At 30.8% G+C, this 17383-nt stretch overlaps 1 protein-coding gene and 1 pseudogene across 2 annotated transcripts; both read right to left on the bottom strand.

The window, feature by feature from the left end:
- Positions 1 to 768: 768 nt before the first annotated feature.
- On the bottom strand, positions 769 to 7956 carry SVP (K-box region and MADS-box transcription factor family protein). The gene is made up of 8 exons (XM_011099177.3): positions 7222 to 7956; positions 3874 to 3952; positions 3704 to 3768; positions 3257 to 3356; positions 2840 to 2881; positions 1905 to 1946; positions 1420 to 1574; positions 769 to 1088 (listed from the first exon to the last, which is right to left on the bottom strand). Exons 1-8 carry the CDS (start codon positions 7401 to 7403, stop codon positions 1070 to 1072), a joined length of 684 nt encoding a protein of 227 aa, XP_011097479.2. The 5' UTR covers positions 7404 to 7956; the 3' UTR covers positions 769 to 1069.
- A 4800-nt stretch (positions 7957 to 12756) lies between these two features.
- LOC105176395 (GPI mannosyltransferase 1-like) lies at positions 12757 to 16302 on the bottom strand (annotated as a pseudogene). Its single transcript, XR_016063518.1, has 6 exons — positions 16165 to 16302; positions 15905 to 16062; positions 15199 to 15646; positions 14292 to 14472; positions 13262 to 13793; positions 12757 to 13167 (listed from the first exon to the last, which is right to left on the bottom strand). The product of XR_016063518.1 is annotated as a GPI mannosyltransferase 1-like (transcript).
- Positions 16303 to 17383: the final 1081 nt, after the last annotated feature.

A 17383-nucleotide genomic window follows, 5' to 3' on the forward strand; every position in this document is an offset into this window, starting at 1 on the left:
AATAGAAACGATCTGGCCCACCCTCTAAGCCCAAAATTATGAGATATATAAATCCATCCTACACAGAATTTTTCAGGGTAGTGCCAATTCTTGTATCACAATTACTTTTAATATTATGTTAAAAGTGTAGTTATTATTTAGAAATATTACATATACTAAGATGCACATGAAAAATTAAAAAAAAAAATATTAAAGAAAGTGCAAATTAATTCAACGCCCTCGATGTTAGTTTTAATTATGCAGATACCCTATTTTTTTTTACAAAATTACTTACAGACGCCTTAATGTTGTAATTGAAATTTTGATCGACACCTTTTAACCTCGCCCAAATGAGGGTGACGGCCTGTGGAGGTGGAGCAGCGGCCTTCCATCGGTGTCCATGTATATAGATATTTATATATATACATATTATGCTTTATATATGATATATATAAAATTTGGACCGTTCATTTTAATTATTAAATATTAATGGCTATTAAAAATTAATTAGATCCTACTGTTCTGATGCAATTATAAAAACGCCATTAAGTAAAATAATAGCAACGGGAGCATATGTAAAATTTAAAAGTTTACAGAGATTCTTTTGCCTATATTTTTAATATCGTCGGGAGCTTTTAACTGAATCTGTATAACACGGGAGTTTATGTAATTATTCGTATTTTATATTCTGATAATCATATGTTGATTGTATTTTCTAACATAATAGACTTTAAACAAAATCTATAATAATGAACATAATTTGAGTTTGGTTAAGATGAAAATACGATATTCGGAACTTAATAGAAGAACTCATATTAAAATCATACACAGTTAGTGGCTAAGGGATACATATTTGACCTCAACTGCAACGAAAAATCATTATACAATTAAGTTCCTAATAATTAATAGCAACATCTCTACCGTTAGATCACGGAGCCCAGCAGGGGTAGAAGTGTCATTTTAACAAGCTAAGCTAACCATGTCCAAATACAACATCACTAAAGTACTATGTAAAAAAGGGTCATCTTCCAATTTTACCCTCTCCCAAATTGGACACCCCTTCTTGTACAATGAGCTCCTCTTGGAATTATTAGCCAGAGTAAGGCAGCCTGCAACCAAAAATTTATTTTTATTACAACCAAAGTAAGGATGAAATATCACAATTTTCTTTTATAATTTATTACGACTTTCTCATATTGCATCCTGTAAATTAGAATTTTTCTTATTTTTAATTCTCATGTGACTGTTCCGTCCGTCCAATAACTAACGGATAAGTCATTAGTTGAAACACGGCCCTGTGACTTTTTTGTTAATTATTACATGGAAAACAGTCAAGGGAGGACTGAAATGAAGAAAAATTAAAATTTATGGGATACGATATGAGAAAACCACAATAGATGAAATTACATTAGAAATGAGAAAGGAATAGTCATTGCTCACCCCAGTTTAAGCGATGTATCAGAGCTCTCGTAGTCCTGCGGAGGACCGATCGAGTTGCAAGCATTCACAGACTCCGACGATTGGCCTTCGTCATAGACTATGTTCTCGGAATCAGCCGTTGCGTTGTTTCTTCGCCCGTTCGATATATCCACCACCTTATATTAAGTAACAGTTTACAGTATAAATTAAACTTTATATGTATAAATTGTATTTTCAGTCCTATATGTTGGTGCCTTTTTAAATTTAGTTATATTTGTCATGATTTTCTCATATTGAATTCCATAAATTGAAAATTTTTCTCAATTTTAGTCTTCACGTGCATTTTTCATTTAATGATTGAGCTGATAACGATATGAGGACTAAAATTGAAATAATTTTTAATATATAAATTATGCAATATGAGAAAATTATAATAAATTAAATTAAATTATAAAAGACCCTAACATATCACATCAAAGATACAATTTTTCAATAGGACGAAATACCCGTTGTCTGAGTCTGGCATTCTCTTCCATGAGTTGCTTTCCCTACATGTTTCAAATCAAACATCATAAATAAAAGGGATAATTAACTACATCTATTAATACCCCTCAACCATGGTTAAATATTTACAAAAGTCACATTTACTTTTGCATAATTACATGAGTTAATTGCACAACACCACCTGAGTTATGGTTAAATTGCAAAAGCCACCTCTACTGTTGAATAATTACACTAACTATCAACTAATGATACATGCTTGCGGAATTGTGTGTGTATATATATATATATATATATATATATGTATTTATTTATGGAATAATTACATCGACCCTTGAGGTATCGTGTAATTACACGTAAATCCTTATAGTTTGTTAAGAAAACTATATTTAGTACTTTTAATGTTTGTTTTCGTCTAATAAATAGATACGTCAGTTAGTCAAAATTAACTGAATTTGGTGATAATAGCAAAAGAAATGAATGAAAATTTATATTTACCCCTAATTGACTTATTACTAACTTATTGTAAGTTAAACAAATTTTTTCTGATCAAACTGACCTTATACTCCTTACATGCATTAGCGTGTATGCGAGTAGTATAAGGACAGTTTGGTCAGAAAAGATTTGTCTGACTTGCAATAAGTCAGTAGTAAGACAATCAAAGGTAAATATAGACTTTCATTCAATTTGTTTTTGCTAATATCAACAAATTCCACGAAATTAATTTGACTAATGAAATGATTTATTTGTTGGAAGAAAGAAAATTTTCAAACTACAAAAAATTTGATGTATGATTGCATCAAATATTATGGGAAGACGATCTTATTATCTCTATATTTGTCGTGGGTGTACGTATATTTTTTAGTCGATGTACAAATACAATACAAACTGTTTGGACAATTAGTTCCCCTAATACCACAATGAAGTCCAGGAAACTAACCTTTTCCTGAAGTTGGTTGATCTCTTTCATGATTTTTTCGCCCTGTCCACATACAAAAAAACGTATACTTAACAATCAGTTAAAATATAATACACAAACCGCTAACACAATCACCTCATCTAAATGTTTAAACTGTCAGAAAAAAGAATTTAATATTAATATCTTAACACGCCCCCTACAAGTGCAGATTTGCACGTGAGACCTTTCTTTTATAAATGAATCTTGACGAGATTCGAACCCAAAAATCCCTTATTTGCCTTAATTTTGAGTTATTAAAAAGGAGAATCGTCACAAGTTCAAGGGAAAATTACACTTATAGTCCTATAAAATAGAGGGTTCAATGCTTTTAGTTTTCTAATTTACAAAATTTTCAAAATGGTCCGAAAATTAAGAAAAATTAAAATTTCATACACTGACCTTTTTCTCTATAACACGGCTCAATCCAGATTCAAGAGAACTCTCCAACTGCTGCAACTCCTCAATGCTTAAACCTTGAAGCTCCTCTCCTCTCATGCGCCTATTATTAGAGAAATTATATTCATTACTAGAGCTAAAAATTAAATTAAATTTATTTTATATATTCGAGTACCAATCAATCATAAAAAGAAATTTTATCGTTATTAAGTCCGTTAAACATAACAAACCAAGTTTAAAATATTTATTCTTCTTCTTTTATCTAATAAAAATTAAAATTTAACTCAAATTCAATTCAATATACAGTAGAAAAAATATAATAAAAAAAAATTAATTAAAGTAACTCGACTAGAACTCATTTAAACTCGATTCGAATAACAATGGGACTAAACACAATTTATAGAGTTTGAGAAAAATTTGAACAATAATGTGTTGGGGTGAGGGGATCACCTGAGCTGATGGCTTCTCTCAGCCACTTCTTTACTTAGTCTGGAGCAGTTGCTATCCTCAACTAGCTGCATCACATTTCACCCAATTTTTTTTGTAATTTAAATTATATGACAAATACACTACATTTGTTGTGTAATTGGTGTACAATTTAAAATTAGTGATTACTTTACCTGCAGTTCGAGAGATGGTTGTTCCATCTTATCGAGGTTCTTTGCGTGCAACTTATGCCTTTCTAGAATTTCCTTCATGCTGTAAGAGAAATTAAGACAAGAAAAACAATTTAACTTGTCAATGAAATGAAGACATTATAAGCATATATCATTCACTTCTCACATTTGAATAACAATTAATCTTAAACTCTACTACCATTATATATATCATACATTGGATTAAATATTTTTTTTATCCAGTAACTTAGATTATTTAATGTTTTTGTCCTCTAATTTTCTACAGTAACAATTTGGTTCTATGTTTTTTTTTATTTTTGCAGTTTCAAACATTTTATTTGCCGGAGTTCATTTTTACCGATGAGAAATTTGGTTCTATGTTTTTTTTTTTGCAGTTGGGCGAGCAAAAAAGATATAACAACAAATATCAATAATTATTGAAAGCTCTAATAAGTACTGACGAAACGCTACTTGAAAAGAAAAGTCAAATTGTAACCAAACTTTAGCTTCTAGCTATTATTAATTAGCGTACAATATTGAACTCATAATTGGAATTATTACACATATACGATTAAGACCAGAAGTTGGGCAGCCGGTCTTTGGCATTCATGAATATGAAACATTTGTGTTAAGGATCAAAAAATGAGACATACAATTTCAACACGTTACGCATTTAATCAATCATGCATGCAAAATAATATATATATAGTTCTTGAAAAAGGACATTTATGTATGCATGTACATAATTGTTCCTTTTTTTTTTTCTTGAGTGAAAGCGATCCATTATAGTTTATTAAATAAATCGATTAAAATCATCAATATCAAATATTTATATTTAACAACTGACAACTATAATAATTATGTACTAATCGATTTCAGAAAATAATATTTAATCAATAACTACTATTAAAATAAAATATTATTCCACATGTTAGTGGGATTCCATTTAATGCATGACCTTAAAATTATAGGGTCTGAGCTCTGTTAATTGAGTCCCTAATTGTCTTCTTTCAAGAAACCAAATTTTAGCAAGAAGATGGCAATTTTAATATTGTACGAATCCATTTCAACAAATTTGTTCTGCAATTTAAAAAATTTAGCACATTGAGGACAAAAATAATTGAAGAAGTGCACGCGACCAGCTTAGTTCGGTGTTCTTTTTCATATATATTTGTCCTCAATATGCAAAACTATAAAATTATAGGACAAAGTTGCCAAATGAATTCGCACATGATAAAATTGTCATTTTCTATACTTACAGAGCTGAAATTATAATTTTTTCTATTGTGGTCATACAAAATAAAAGTTATGATGCACCGATACCAATATGGGACCATACAATATCGAATACTTTCCAAATATGAATTATATAGATCAACTATACACATGTAAGATATATATATGTATGAAATATAGCTAAAGAAGTATTTAAATAAATATGAATTCAATGTCATAATAGTACTAGTATAACCTACATTACATTAATATGGCATGATCCGTACTTTTCTGTAATTTTTTACACCTAACTCATATAAAAGTTTTTCACCTTGTTGTAAATGCAGCTTCCCATAATTGGTATCTCACTTCAAACATCTACATATATATTTGTTTGGAATTTTGACCAGAAATTATACAATTTATGTGAGAAAATAATATTTTTTATTAGGTGGTTTCATTCATTATGGGATTAATATTTTTAGTCCTATAATTTATAAAAATTAGTATTTTTTATTCTCATCTACTTTTGCGCACATAGCCATTAAGTATTGCTTACTGTAGGGAGAATCGGCACATTTTCTAGTTTGGGACGACTTTTGAGGGGAAATATAATTAGATTTGAGGAGAGAAAATTGAATCTGGCTCTTCTCATACTTCTGTAAGTTGAAGCCAGGTATAAGCAATACAAATAATTATGTCTTCCACAAGTAAATCTAGTAGGACAAGTGTGGCAAAAAGTTGCCAGTTCAGAATGCGAATTTATAACTAATCCAGTTGGCTATCAATTCTCCCTCTAGTTTTGAAAAATCCTCAATTTTTTCATTCTCATCATCGATTTTTCGATCTATGCAATATGCCGAAACATAAAAATACACCATCCCACAATATTGAAATACCAAAAAATAAATCAAAATAAATTTACAGGACCAAAAGTGGAAGCAAACCTAGGACTCAACTCAAATTAATCAATTCTTAGAAGTACTTCATTTATACTCAACTCAATAATGAAACATAACATATACGTTTTGTCATATCAATAAAATTTGAATTTTGAATTGTAGTTTGTTACATGTATCTTATTAAAACCTCAACTAAATCAACAATCAAATTAAATCAAACTCGAATAGAATTCTTCAAATTCGATAAAAATAGAAACAAACTTCAGCAATAACACATTCAAGGTTGACTCTACACATTCACACACTTCACATATAAGTCCATCCTGTACATCATTCTTTTTCACTATTTTAAGCATGTAACTTATAAACAGAAAATTTTAATCCGAACCCGATTCGATCAAATTTGAACCACCCATATGACAAGTGTAATATACTTATCGTCTGATTGTGTACAATTCAAGAAAAATAACCAATCACATAGCAAGTGCAATACACTTACTATGCAATTGGTTTGATTTGACCAAACTAATGGCCGCAAAAATTTTCCCTTATATACACACAAGTTGCAAACCCTTATCAAGAGCACCAGCAATAGCATAAAAAAAACCCATTACTTTTTCTTACAAATTGATCATTATGGATTAATAATGTAATGAATATTCGTGGAGAAGTAGTGGGACACAAGGGCAAGCAGAAAAGAACAGCAAAGAATGTCTGTGTGCAGGCAAAAGCAAGAAGATTATGTTAATATATATACACACACACTCCCAAGAAAGAACTCAGACAACAAACAAGTAGCACTGCAGCAGTTGATAAGATAGAAGAAATGTAATGCCATTACCCTCTGTCTGTTGTCTATGCTACCTGACATCAAAGCAGAAGATTTACACACACACACACACACATATATATATATATAAATTCTAAATAATTAATATTTCCTCTGTGTTCACCAACAATTATTTAAATGGCCACCCTTTCAAAATTCCAAGAGATTATTTAAATTTAAAAAAAGAAAAAAAGAAAAAGGTCCTCATGATCCACTACCACAATAATGAAAAAAAATTAAAAAGAAAAAGGGTTCTTGAAAATGTTTTTACAAGAATTATTTCACTCTTGGCCAACTACACACACTTGCACGTACACATGGAGAACAAGACACAGACACATATATATATATATGTATGTATGTATGTATATATATATATATAGAGAGAGAGAGAGAGGGAGGGACCTGGAGCTGGAGTACTCAAAGAGCTTGCCAGTGGAGGAGAAGATGATGAGAGCAACATCAGCATCGCAAAGAACTGAGAGCTCTTCAGCTTTCTTGAAAAGCCCTCTTCGCCTCTTGGAGAAAGTCACCTGCCGAGCTGTGGCGTTGTCGATTTTCTTGATCTGAATTTTCTCCCTCGCCATTTTAATTAATTTACAACTTAATTCCCACAATATATGTGTGTGTGTGTATATATATATATATATATAGAGAGAGAGAGAGAGATACTACTCTCCACCCCGCCCACCAATTATCCGAATCTAGAAAGCAGCTGAAAATGGCAATGAAAAGCCAGTTTCTTGGGCACAGTTGAGAATTAGAGAAAAAGGGTTTCTATATATAGCGTGTGAGTGTGTGTGTCAAGAGAGAGAGAGGCATGGGTTTGAAAAGCCTGCATTTTGCCATTTTTAGCGAGAACGAAAAAACCCTAAACCCAAGAAATCGAACATGAGATGAAAACAGAAGAACCAACACAAAGAGAAGGAGAGTTCATTTGGTGGTCATACTCTCGTCATTCAGATCCAGATGATTAGAGAGAGAGAAAGAGAGAAGAACAGTTGTCTGAGAGAGAAAATTATCCAAGTAGTGGGGAGAAGGAGAAGATATATAGATAGAATTTAATGGTGTTTCTTGACTAGTTTTGTTGGGGTAGTTGGATATATCCTGTGTGAATGATGGATCAATTTTCTGTGTCTGTTTCTCTGTGTTTGTTTTTGAGTTTTCAACTGTTCCCTGTTACCCTGGAAATCAGGATTGATTGATTATTTGGGAATATACATATCAAATGCTACAACTGTTTGGGTGGCGTTGGCCCAAAACTTCACCAATCAATAATGAGAAAAAATCAGATACAATTGTGTCCGCAATTGAGTTTGATTCAACTTAAATTAATTATACGACAATTATAAATTTTTTTTGTACGAATTAAATTTGGTGATTGTTCACTTCTTTTAAATTGTACACCAATCACATTTACAGTGTATTGTAGTTGCCATAGATTCAAATTTTGACGAGTCAGGTCCGAATTAGAATTTTTCGACAAGTACAATATACATAATTCAGAACAAGTAATTAAATATATAATAAGTGTATCGTATTTATTTTAGGTGTGGGTGTGTGGTTTATGATAATTGAAGAAATAATAGTGGAAAAAGAAGACTGTCTTTTTGTGGTGAAACAGGTTGGGCTCTCTTCATCATTATTCAATCCCTCCCTCCTCTCCTCAAGCATTAATTAACAGGGCAACACATGCTCAAAATCACACACACACACATATGTATATATATGTAATATAAGTGCGCGATGCTCTCACTCTTGAGATTAGTTCAAAATACATAAATACCTCTTACACAGCTTCACCTCCTGATGTTATAATTGTAATTACGGCTATACCCTTTATTTCAATGTAAAACTTACACAAACACTTCCTGAAAAATATTATACTAACACCCCTCAGAGGGTGTAGCCGTAATTTTGAAAAAACACAATTGGGTGTTTGTATAATTAGACCTAATCTTAGAGGGTATCAATATAATTTGCCTATATTAAAATAATAAAATTTATTATTGTGACAAAATAAACATTCTTGCCACTAAATGTTTATTTTCTTACAGTAATGAATTTTATTATTTTAATAAAAAGGTAAATTAATTAGTGACAATATTAAACTTATCACTTAAATCAAATTATTAGCAGCTTTTTACCGACTTCTGCTAATGATTATAAATATTAAAATATTTTCCCTCAGCACACGATTCAATTTCAACTTTCAACTTTCACTATAGTTAAACTTATAACTTATATTCCTATAAAAAATGTAGAAAGTATTGCAAACACTCGATATATCTCAAAAAATAAAATTTTCTCTTTACAAACATCAAGTCCATTTAAATTATTGAGTTGATACTATTATATAGCTTCCCAATTATTATTTTAATTTCATATAAATAAAGGTATTTTTTACATATTATATATATATATATATATTTGTAAGTTGTGTATGATGAGATGAGGATAAGATGAGGAACATGATTGGCAGGTTGTGCACACTATCTTTCTTGATTAGTTAAGAAAATTAAAATAATAAAATATTATATATATATATATATATAATATCATATATTTTTTATTTCTTTTTATATAAAATAATTCTGAGTATAGTATTGCTCTGCTGTTATTGGTTGCCACATGTACCATTACACTGGAAAGATATTTTGTCACAAATTCTTGTGCCACAATATATATATATATTTAAATTTAAATAATTTTGATTCAAATCCATTTTGGTAGGTTGATCAATCATGTAAGAAAATAAATTCAGTTAATTCAAAACGGGTCTATCATATTTGAATTAATTATAATATATTTGATACTTTATTGTTTGTACACAATTTAAAGAGAGCGACTAAATATTTTATATATAATTCGTTCAGTATGATTAAACATAATTTGAACATGAATTTTTCTGATGAGTAATAATAGCACGACATTGCTGATGAGGGTAAATTACATTTTTGATCTCATAAGTGGACTTGTTTCCAATTTTAGTCTCACACTCAGGCCAATTCGCACATTTAGTCCCATATGTCGATTTTTTTTTCAATTTCAAGACCAAATTGGGATTCTGTTAAAAAATTGGGGTTGACGTTAAGTTTTTTTAATAAATTATTAAATTGATTGTGCACACACATGTGAGTGTGCCATATATGCTCGTTATTAATTGAAATAACTCGATCACAATTATTCGTTGCAAATCTCGATACCTAACAAAGACAATTAGAATGTCAACCAGGCCAGCTCAGTTGGCGAAGTTAAAGCCCCATGATCTTAGAGGTTATAGGTTCGAACCCCGCTTTATGAGTAGAATGTTGACATCATATGTATATAACGGGATTTCAACATATATATATATATATACACTAAATATTTACCTATATATCCAAATTAATTAAATAGAAATTAAGGAGAAAGTTAGGACATCCTATTAATTATTAATATCTAGAAATAATAATTATTCATCAAGAACGGTAGACGTTGAAAAAGAGGATATAATTCAGAAAATCATTTATTATTTTTCATAATTAATATGTTTTCTCTCCAACATGGCCTACCCGAGCTGCGGGCTTTTACGTGGAGTGGTTTCTCTACAGTAGCTTAGCGTGCAGTAGGTTCAATAAGTGCATCTCTTGTTATTGTACTTGAACACGCGGCTTCAGTACATGTTTGCAGACTACACGCATGAAAGCGCTAAATCTAGTCCAGAAATTCAGAAATGTGTACTGTAGGGGCTATGACTATTAGACGCACGTGGCACGTTAGTATGCACTTGACATCAATTCTACTTTTTCAAAAAAAATAAAATAATAATAGGGAGTATAAAATTCACTTTAATTCCTTGTCATTAGGTAAATTTTACGATTAAATTTAAGTTTAAAAATATTTTTTAGGCAAAATAACTCAATTTTTTAAAATATTTCAATAAGTATTGTTGAGGGTTCAAATAAATTTATATCTTATGGTCTGTTTACACAAATCATTATGTAAAGATAAAGAACTGAAATCACTACGAAGACTGAAACCGCTAAACCTTAAAGATATAGAATCAAAATTGCAATTGAAAATTACAACTTGGTTGTTGCGTCATTAAATTCACCATAAGTCACAATTTAGGTACTGAAATGGTTGATGACGTGGAAATTTTCTACAAAATCAATCGAAAAATACTAAAATGCCATCATTTTTAAAATTACACAACGAGAATGCAAATTTTGATTTAAACTGGACAAATTTTACTACCCTCGGAACTTACAGTACTAAAATTGAATTTTTTCCAAATAAATGTTAATGGAGTCTAGGTTATTTTGACAAGAAAAAGAATGTGGTAATACCATGAATTTTCCACAATTAACAATAAATTATATTAATATCTTTTGAAGTTAAATATAATTACACAAGCATTTATGCTCTCTTCAAATATTTGACATCTCAAAAACAAAACCTTACATTGGTAATTTCTTAAGGGATATATTTATAATTTTATAAAGTGCTGGGGTATTTAATCTAATTTTAAATAATATCAACGTAATTTAACCTGATTTAAGTGGGCCGCCCTAAAGAGACACCTTTTCGACTAATTCTTCTAACCAACTTCAATACTCCTTATTTACGAAATTTTGTAAAATGAACAGAAGCTACATTTGGATTGAAAGATTTGAATTTTAATTTGATGATTTAGAAAAAAGAATTTCAAATGAGTATATAATTAAAAAATTTCAAAATCCATCAATTTTTACAAATATAGTTAGAAATAAAAGATGAATTCGAAACCATTTTGTATATGAAATTATCCAAATAAATTAAAAAAATAATATTATGTGGGAATTGAAATCCTTACGGTCAAATCCATTAATCAAACACACAATGTAAAAGTTTGGGAAAACTTTAACATTACATACCTTTTTGCCCTTTGTTGTGTTTTCTATAAGTTTTCACACTTTCTTTTTAGTTCGCAACAGAGTGTTAATTTTTGTTTTAAATAATTTTTTAATTTAAATTTGGTTGCAGTCTAAGTATTTGGAACAATATTAAATATTTTCATAATATAAAGATTATTAAGGAAAAATCAGATATTTCTTGAGATTTCCATTTCAGAAAAATTATTCAACAATAAACTTATTCTATCTTTTTACACGGAATAAAGTTGTTTCTACTCTTTTCCAAAAGAAGAAAAAATGATCCTCTAGAAAAAAAGTATTTGTCAAAGTAGAAAAACAATATTCCCTTTTATGAATATTATTTCATTCGTTCCAATTCCAATCGTTTGCAATAAACGAATTATTCCTTCAAATAATACAAAAATTATAGTCCTCCAAATTAAATAAAGCTATCTAAATAATATCATAATCCATTAATTAGCCGATTATTTCCTCTCATCAAACCTTATCAACTACGTTTGATTGAATTTATTCCTCCATAAGGGCAATCAAGATGTCTTATTTCATTTTATTTTAAAGAGTTTATAAGTTTTTAATATATGATTTTTAGATTTTACAAATAAAAGTTTTATTAAACACTTTTGAACAGTTGATAAGATATTTTGAAGAGTTCATTGACTCACCCAAACACGCTTCTACTTAGAGAAGTGTCAATTTTTATCCGGTCTTGGGTGTTTCAATTATTATTAGGGTGTGTTGTCGCTTTATTGTTGGCTTGTCATTTAGTTTTAGTTAGATATGTCTTGGTACAATAGCGTGTACAGGCATGTGTGTATTTACTTCTTAAGGACATGTATGCTCAATTACTCACTTCAATTATGACACTATGAATAATCGGACAGGTGTGTCCAATAATCCGCAAATGTGAACTTTCCTTTTTGATGCGTTAATTACATTAATATTTTCATAAAGTAAGTAATACGTTAGTTCATTCAATAAATAATAAAATAAATTCACATAAAATAAAATAAATATCCAACATATTGAATGAAACTCGAACCCATAACATCAAATTATTTTATGAAATTTCAACCTAAACAACCGTTTTAATACATCATGCGTCACGGATGTGAACTTTTATTCAGTCTAATAATGCATCGTAATGATTAAGAAGATGAGACTCGACGATAATGTAAACTTTAATAATAGATGTTGATTAGATGTAATTATATGATATGATTAGTACATTTTCTATTGTACGCCCACGCATTTATATATATAGCAGATGTAATACAAAAGTGGCAACTTTACTGTTAACCATGTATATGTCCGAAACCAAACCCGAATAAAGCCATAGGTAAATTGCAAGAAATATGTAGCCATGCATTTCCATTTAAGCTTCATGTTGCTCCATGGCAATATTTGAGGCAGTAGCTAGACAGTAGAATCACACAGAGTATTGTACCATTATGACCTGTAAACGATCGAGAAAGTATCGGTAAAAATTACTGACATAACTTAATTAGGGTGGTAGAAACAGAACTTCATTTGCTATAAACTTCACTAACCTTGTTGAATGCTATATACGTCAACGTCTGCAGAAATAAACACAATGGGGTAAGTCATTTGCAAATAGGGAGATCAGAACTAGCTGCACTATGAATTGAGGCAGAAGGGTCATGCGCGTTTCCAGCACCGAGAATTCATGTTCGTAATTGAGATATATGTGGTAGAAGTATATAGAAAAATTGTGCTGTGATTCTGTTCGGGTGAGATGGTATAACAATGCCACATGCAAGAAATCCCATTCATATCAATAGAAAAACAATGCAGTCAAGATGAGGAACGGAGATCCAGAAATTAACCCAAATATGATTCTCCTCAGAGTGATCATGCTTGTTAAAAAGACCCAAACACAATGCAAATCAATGGTTTTTGAGTTGCTAAAGTCCCAAGATGATTTTGATGCAGAAATCCAGTGCACAAGGGCAGGTTCTTACTAGATCGGAAGTAATGCGGATCAAGAAGTAAGATGCTTGGAAATGCATATTCTCAGGTGAATGTCAAGCCCATAGCAAAATGCAGTCTGCGACAGATGGTCTGTAATTCAAATGACAGTACACAATCACCAAGCTTTTTAGCTACAGTTCAGATCATAGTAAGATTATCGCACAATGGATAATGAGAAATCAGGAATTCAACTTTTGAAGAACGGAAAAGAGGAAAGCCGGCGAAAAATTTCAGTCCTCAGACAAACAAGTTATGTATCACTTTCTCATGTTGATGGATCCCCTTAATCAAACTACCGTGCTTTACAAACCAGCTAGTTGAATAATATTCCTAAGACATACTTATATCCAATTAGTACTTCCTTTCGTTCTACTAATTTAATGCAATCTGCCAGTCAATGATCAATATCACTTCTCAATATCTAAAAAATTATTCGCCCCTTCACATAAGCACTTGGTTTCGAAGTTTATACAGATTTCTATATAGAGTTAGATTTACTTGACATGCAGGCAAAAGAAATAGATATCTAGAGAAACAAGTTAATAGGGAAGGAAAAGCACTATATGAAGAAATAAATTAAAGCTGTACCATTCATCAAAGAGATTAAGATCCATAGAATCGTGGCAACAGAAAATGCGCTCACAGTTCCCATGGGTTCCAATGGTAAAAGTGAATGATTTGAAAAGCCAAACCATCACTGAATACGTAGAGAGCTTCTCAGGCACCGTCGTAACCTCAGAATTCTATGGATAAGCAGACACCAGTAGATCTGCCAAGTGAATTTAATATACCATACATCATTATGGAAATTTCATCGAACATGTAGTATATATCAAGGCATCTATAGCCAGTTCATAAGCTAATATATCTAAAATTGCTGAACTTCCCAGACTGGTTAGAGACGTTCTACAAGATTGCCCAAAGAAGAAAAAGTTTCAATCCTCCTAATATCCATGAGCTAGAACTATGGAAAGAACGGCTTAATTTCAGAGAGGAGTTAACTTTTCCTAGCTCTTTTTTCTTTTTCCTTGTCTTTTCCCCATTTTGCTTCACCTTAAAGGTGATGATATCTATGTCCATAACTTGGTCTGGCCACAAAATTTGCCTAGTTTCAATCCTGAAATCAAATTAAATGTTCAAAAACAATGCACAACCACACACACACAAACGAAAAGAAAAGAAAATTCACCTATTACCAGTCATTAGCAAAACCTCAAAATCTGAACCTAGTCATGAAAACTATACCGCTCCATGAACTGCTAGATATTAGCCATCACTATTCAACTAAGCTCCAATGAATTAAGATGATAGTATTCACTTCATATCAACTTGACCTTCACCAAATATTGATTTAATATAAGCACAAAACCACACAATAGATGATCAATACACATGTTTCATTGTTCTTATATCCCACCAGATTCAAAGTCAATCAAATATAAAGACAATCTTTTTCAATTGCCATTTTGAAAAGTAAAGTACTTTGCCATGATACCTGAGGCCGTGAAAAGAATTTTCCCCAAGAATGATGAAGAAACAAATTAGGCATTAGAAGAAAAGTTATCACTGGCCAATACCAATATGTTGATCTTTCATAAGGTGATCTTCCAGATGGCCCATTAACGTTGCAGCATCAGAAAACACAAAGGTAGTTACATCTGTGTATGTAACCTCCATATGAGCATCTTGCCACTCCCTGTCCAGAATTATAGATTTGGAATAGTGCTGAATAATGAAAACAAAGTTCTAAAACTTATTTCTGGCATTGCCACGATTTGGAACAACCTTGAGTCATCGTGATAAACAATAAACTCGAGGTCCAGTGGCACTGAACATCATGTGGCCCATCCATTATGCTCACAGGCTATATGAATTCCGACACAACTGCAAAAGTGTAGGCTGAAAACACCTTTGTTCCGCAAATTAGCATGAAGTTAAAGAATCTGCTGAAATTCATTGTACATCAATATGAAAATGCATCTTTCATGTGATTCAAAACATGAAATAAATCCAAACACAGTTACAAGCTTCTCTTCCCTGTCCCACACAGAACACAAATCGCAAAACAAGCAAGCAAAGCTTACATGAATGCATACGGAAGAAAGTCTAATACAAGCAAACAAAGCTTACAACTGGTGAGGGGACACACACTAGTTTCACTTTCAGTTCATATTAGCAGATAGAAACCCCGTCATGAATACCTCAAAAAATGCAGTCAACTCTAGTGACTTGATGATAACCAACAAATGCCTACATCCTGATGAATAAAATGCTTTAAGCTTTCAGGTCCATACAGATGACGAAATTGCACACCGGAATTCGTCGAAAGACTTTATACGATGATCCATTATACCAAAATCTGAAAATGTTGAATACAGGTAATAAATATGAATTGGGCTGACAAGTTCATACGAGAATCAGGTGGAGCTATTAAAAGGTTTCAGTCAGGTTTAGCGCTCACCGCTTCTCTCGCCGTTGACTCCACCGGCGTCGGCTAGCCTGAAGTTGTGGAAGACGATCGGGTTCGAAGTTGGCTGGTCAAAGAAATTAATTAGGTGGTGAGATTGGGCCCAACTCCTCTTACAAATCGCGGCCCAAACAAATGAATAATAATTGAGCCACTTGATAAAACTTTTTTGGGCCCTATATTAATTCTATTTTAAAAATAAAATTTTAAAAATATTTCACTCTTATATTTTAGGAATAATTACACTTTCATCCCCTTTTGATGTAATTACACACAAATTCCCTATAATTTAAAAAATTACATCTAGCACATTTGAGGTTTGTTTTGGTCTAACAAATAAGTCCATCAATTAGTCAAAATTCATTAACTTTGTTGAAATTAACAAAAATTGAATGAAAAATGATATTTTACTCGTGATTAACTTATTACTGACTTATAACAGGTCAAACACTTTTTAAATAACTAAACTACTCTTATTACGGTGAAAATATACCTTATCACATGCATTAATGCGTGAAGACGTATGAGGATAATTTAATCCTAAAAAGATTTATTTGACTTGTAATAAATCAGTAATAAGTCAATCGAGAGTAAATATAGATTTTTTATCTTTATAAACAAGTTCGATGAATTTTGACTAACTTTGAGATTTAGTAGACAAAAGCAAATATCATGAATACTAGATATAATTTTTTAAACCACATAAAGTTTACGTGTAATTACACTAAATCTCTTAGGAAAAGAGTGTAATTATCCCTGGAGTTTATAAAACTTTACCGTGCTTGGCATAATAAACTTTATATATTACTAATAATTTGTGGCACATCTTATGTGTGTTTAAAATTTTATAATGCTATCTAAAAGAAAATATTTACTATTTAATAAAGTATATAAAATAATAAATTAATATTAAAGTTATAATAAATTGGTGAGAAAAAAATACATGAAAATTTTAAAAAAGAAGAAATGATTATCAAAATATAATTAGGGAGTGGGAAGTTAGATGAATAAATAAAATAAATAAATTATAATTAACAAACATACCAAAAATAAAAAAGACACCACTCATGTGTTCTCCCTTAATATATAATATATAGATAATATAACATAAAAAGCCATCAAGCTATCATAAATTAAAGAAAAAATCTTATCCTCCTCACCTAAAATTTTGTGTAATTATATGTAGACCCCTATAATTTGAAAAATTACATTT

Source organism: Sesamum indicum, linkage group LG13, assembly GCF_026168435.1.
Source record: "Sesamum indicum cultivar Baizhima isolate 11 linkage group LG13, ASM2616843v1, whole genome shotgun sequence".
Lineage (NCBI taxonomy): Eukaryota > Viridiplantae > Streptophyta > Magnoliopsida > Lamiales > Pedaliaceae > Sesamum > Sesamum indicum.

Excerpts from the sequence above, each read along its gene's own strand:
- SVP (XM_011099177.3), bottom strand. The coding sequence starts at position 7,403 with ATGGCGAGGGAGAAAATTCAGATCAAGAAAATCGACAACGCCACAGCT. Across the intron at positions 3,769-3,873 it reads AACCATCTCTCGAACTGCAG|CTAGTTGAGGATAGCAACTG; the intron begins GTAAAGTAATCA and ends AATGTGATGCAG. Across the intron at positions 1,575-1,904 it reads ATGCCAGACTCAGACAACGG|GTGGTGGATATATCGAACGG; the intron begins GTATTTCGTCCT and ends ACTTAATATAAG.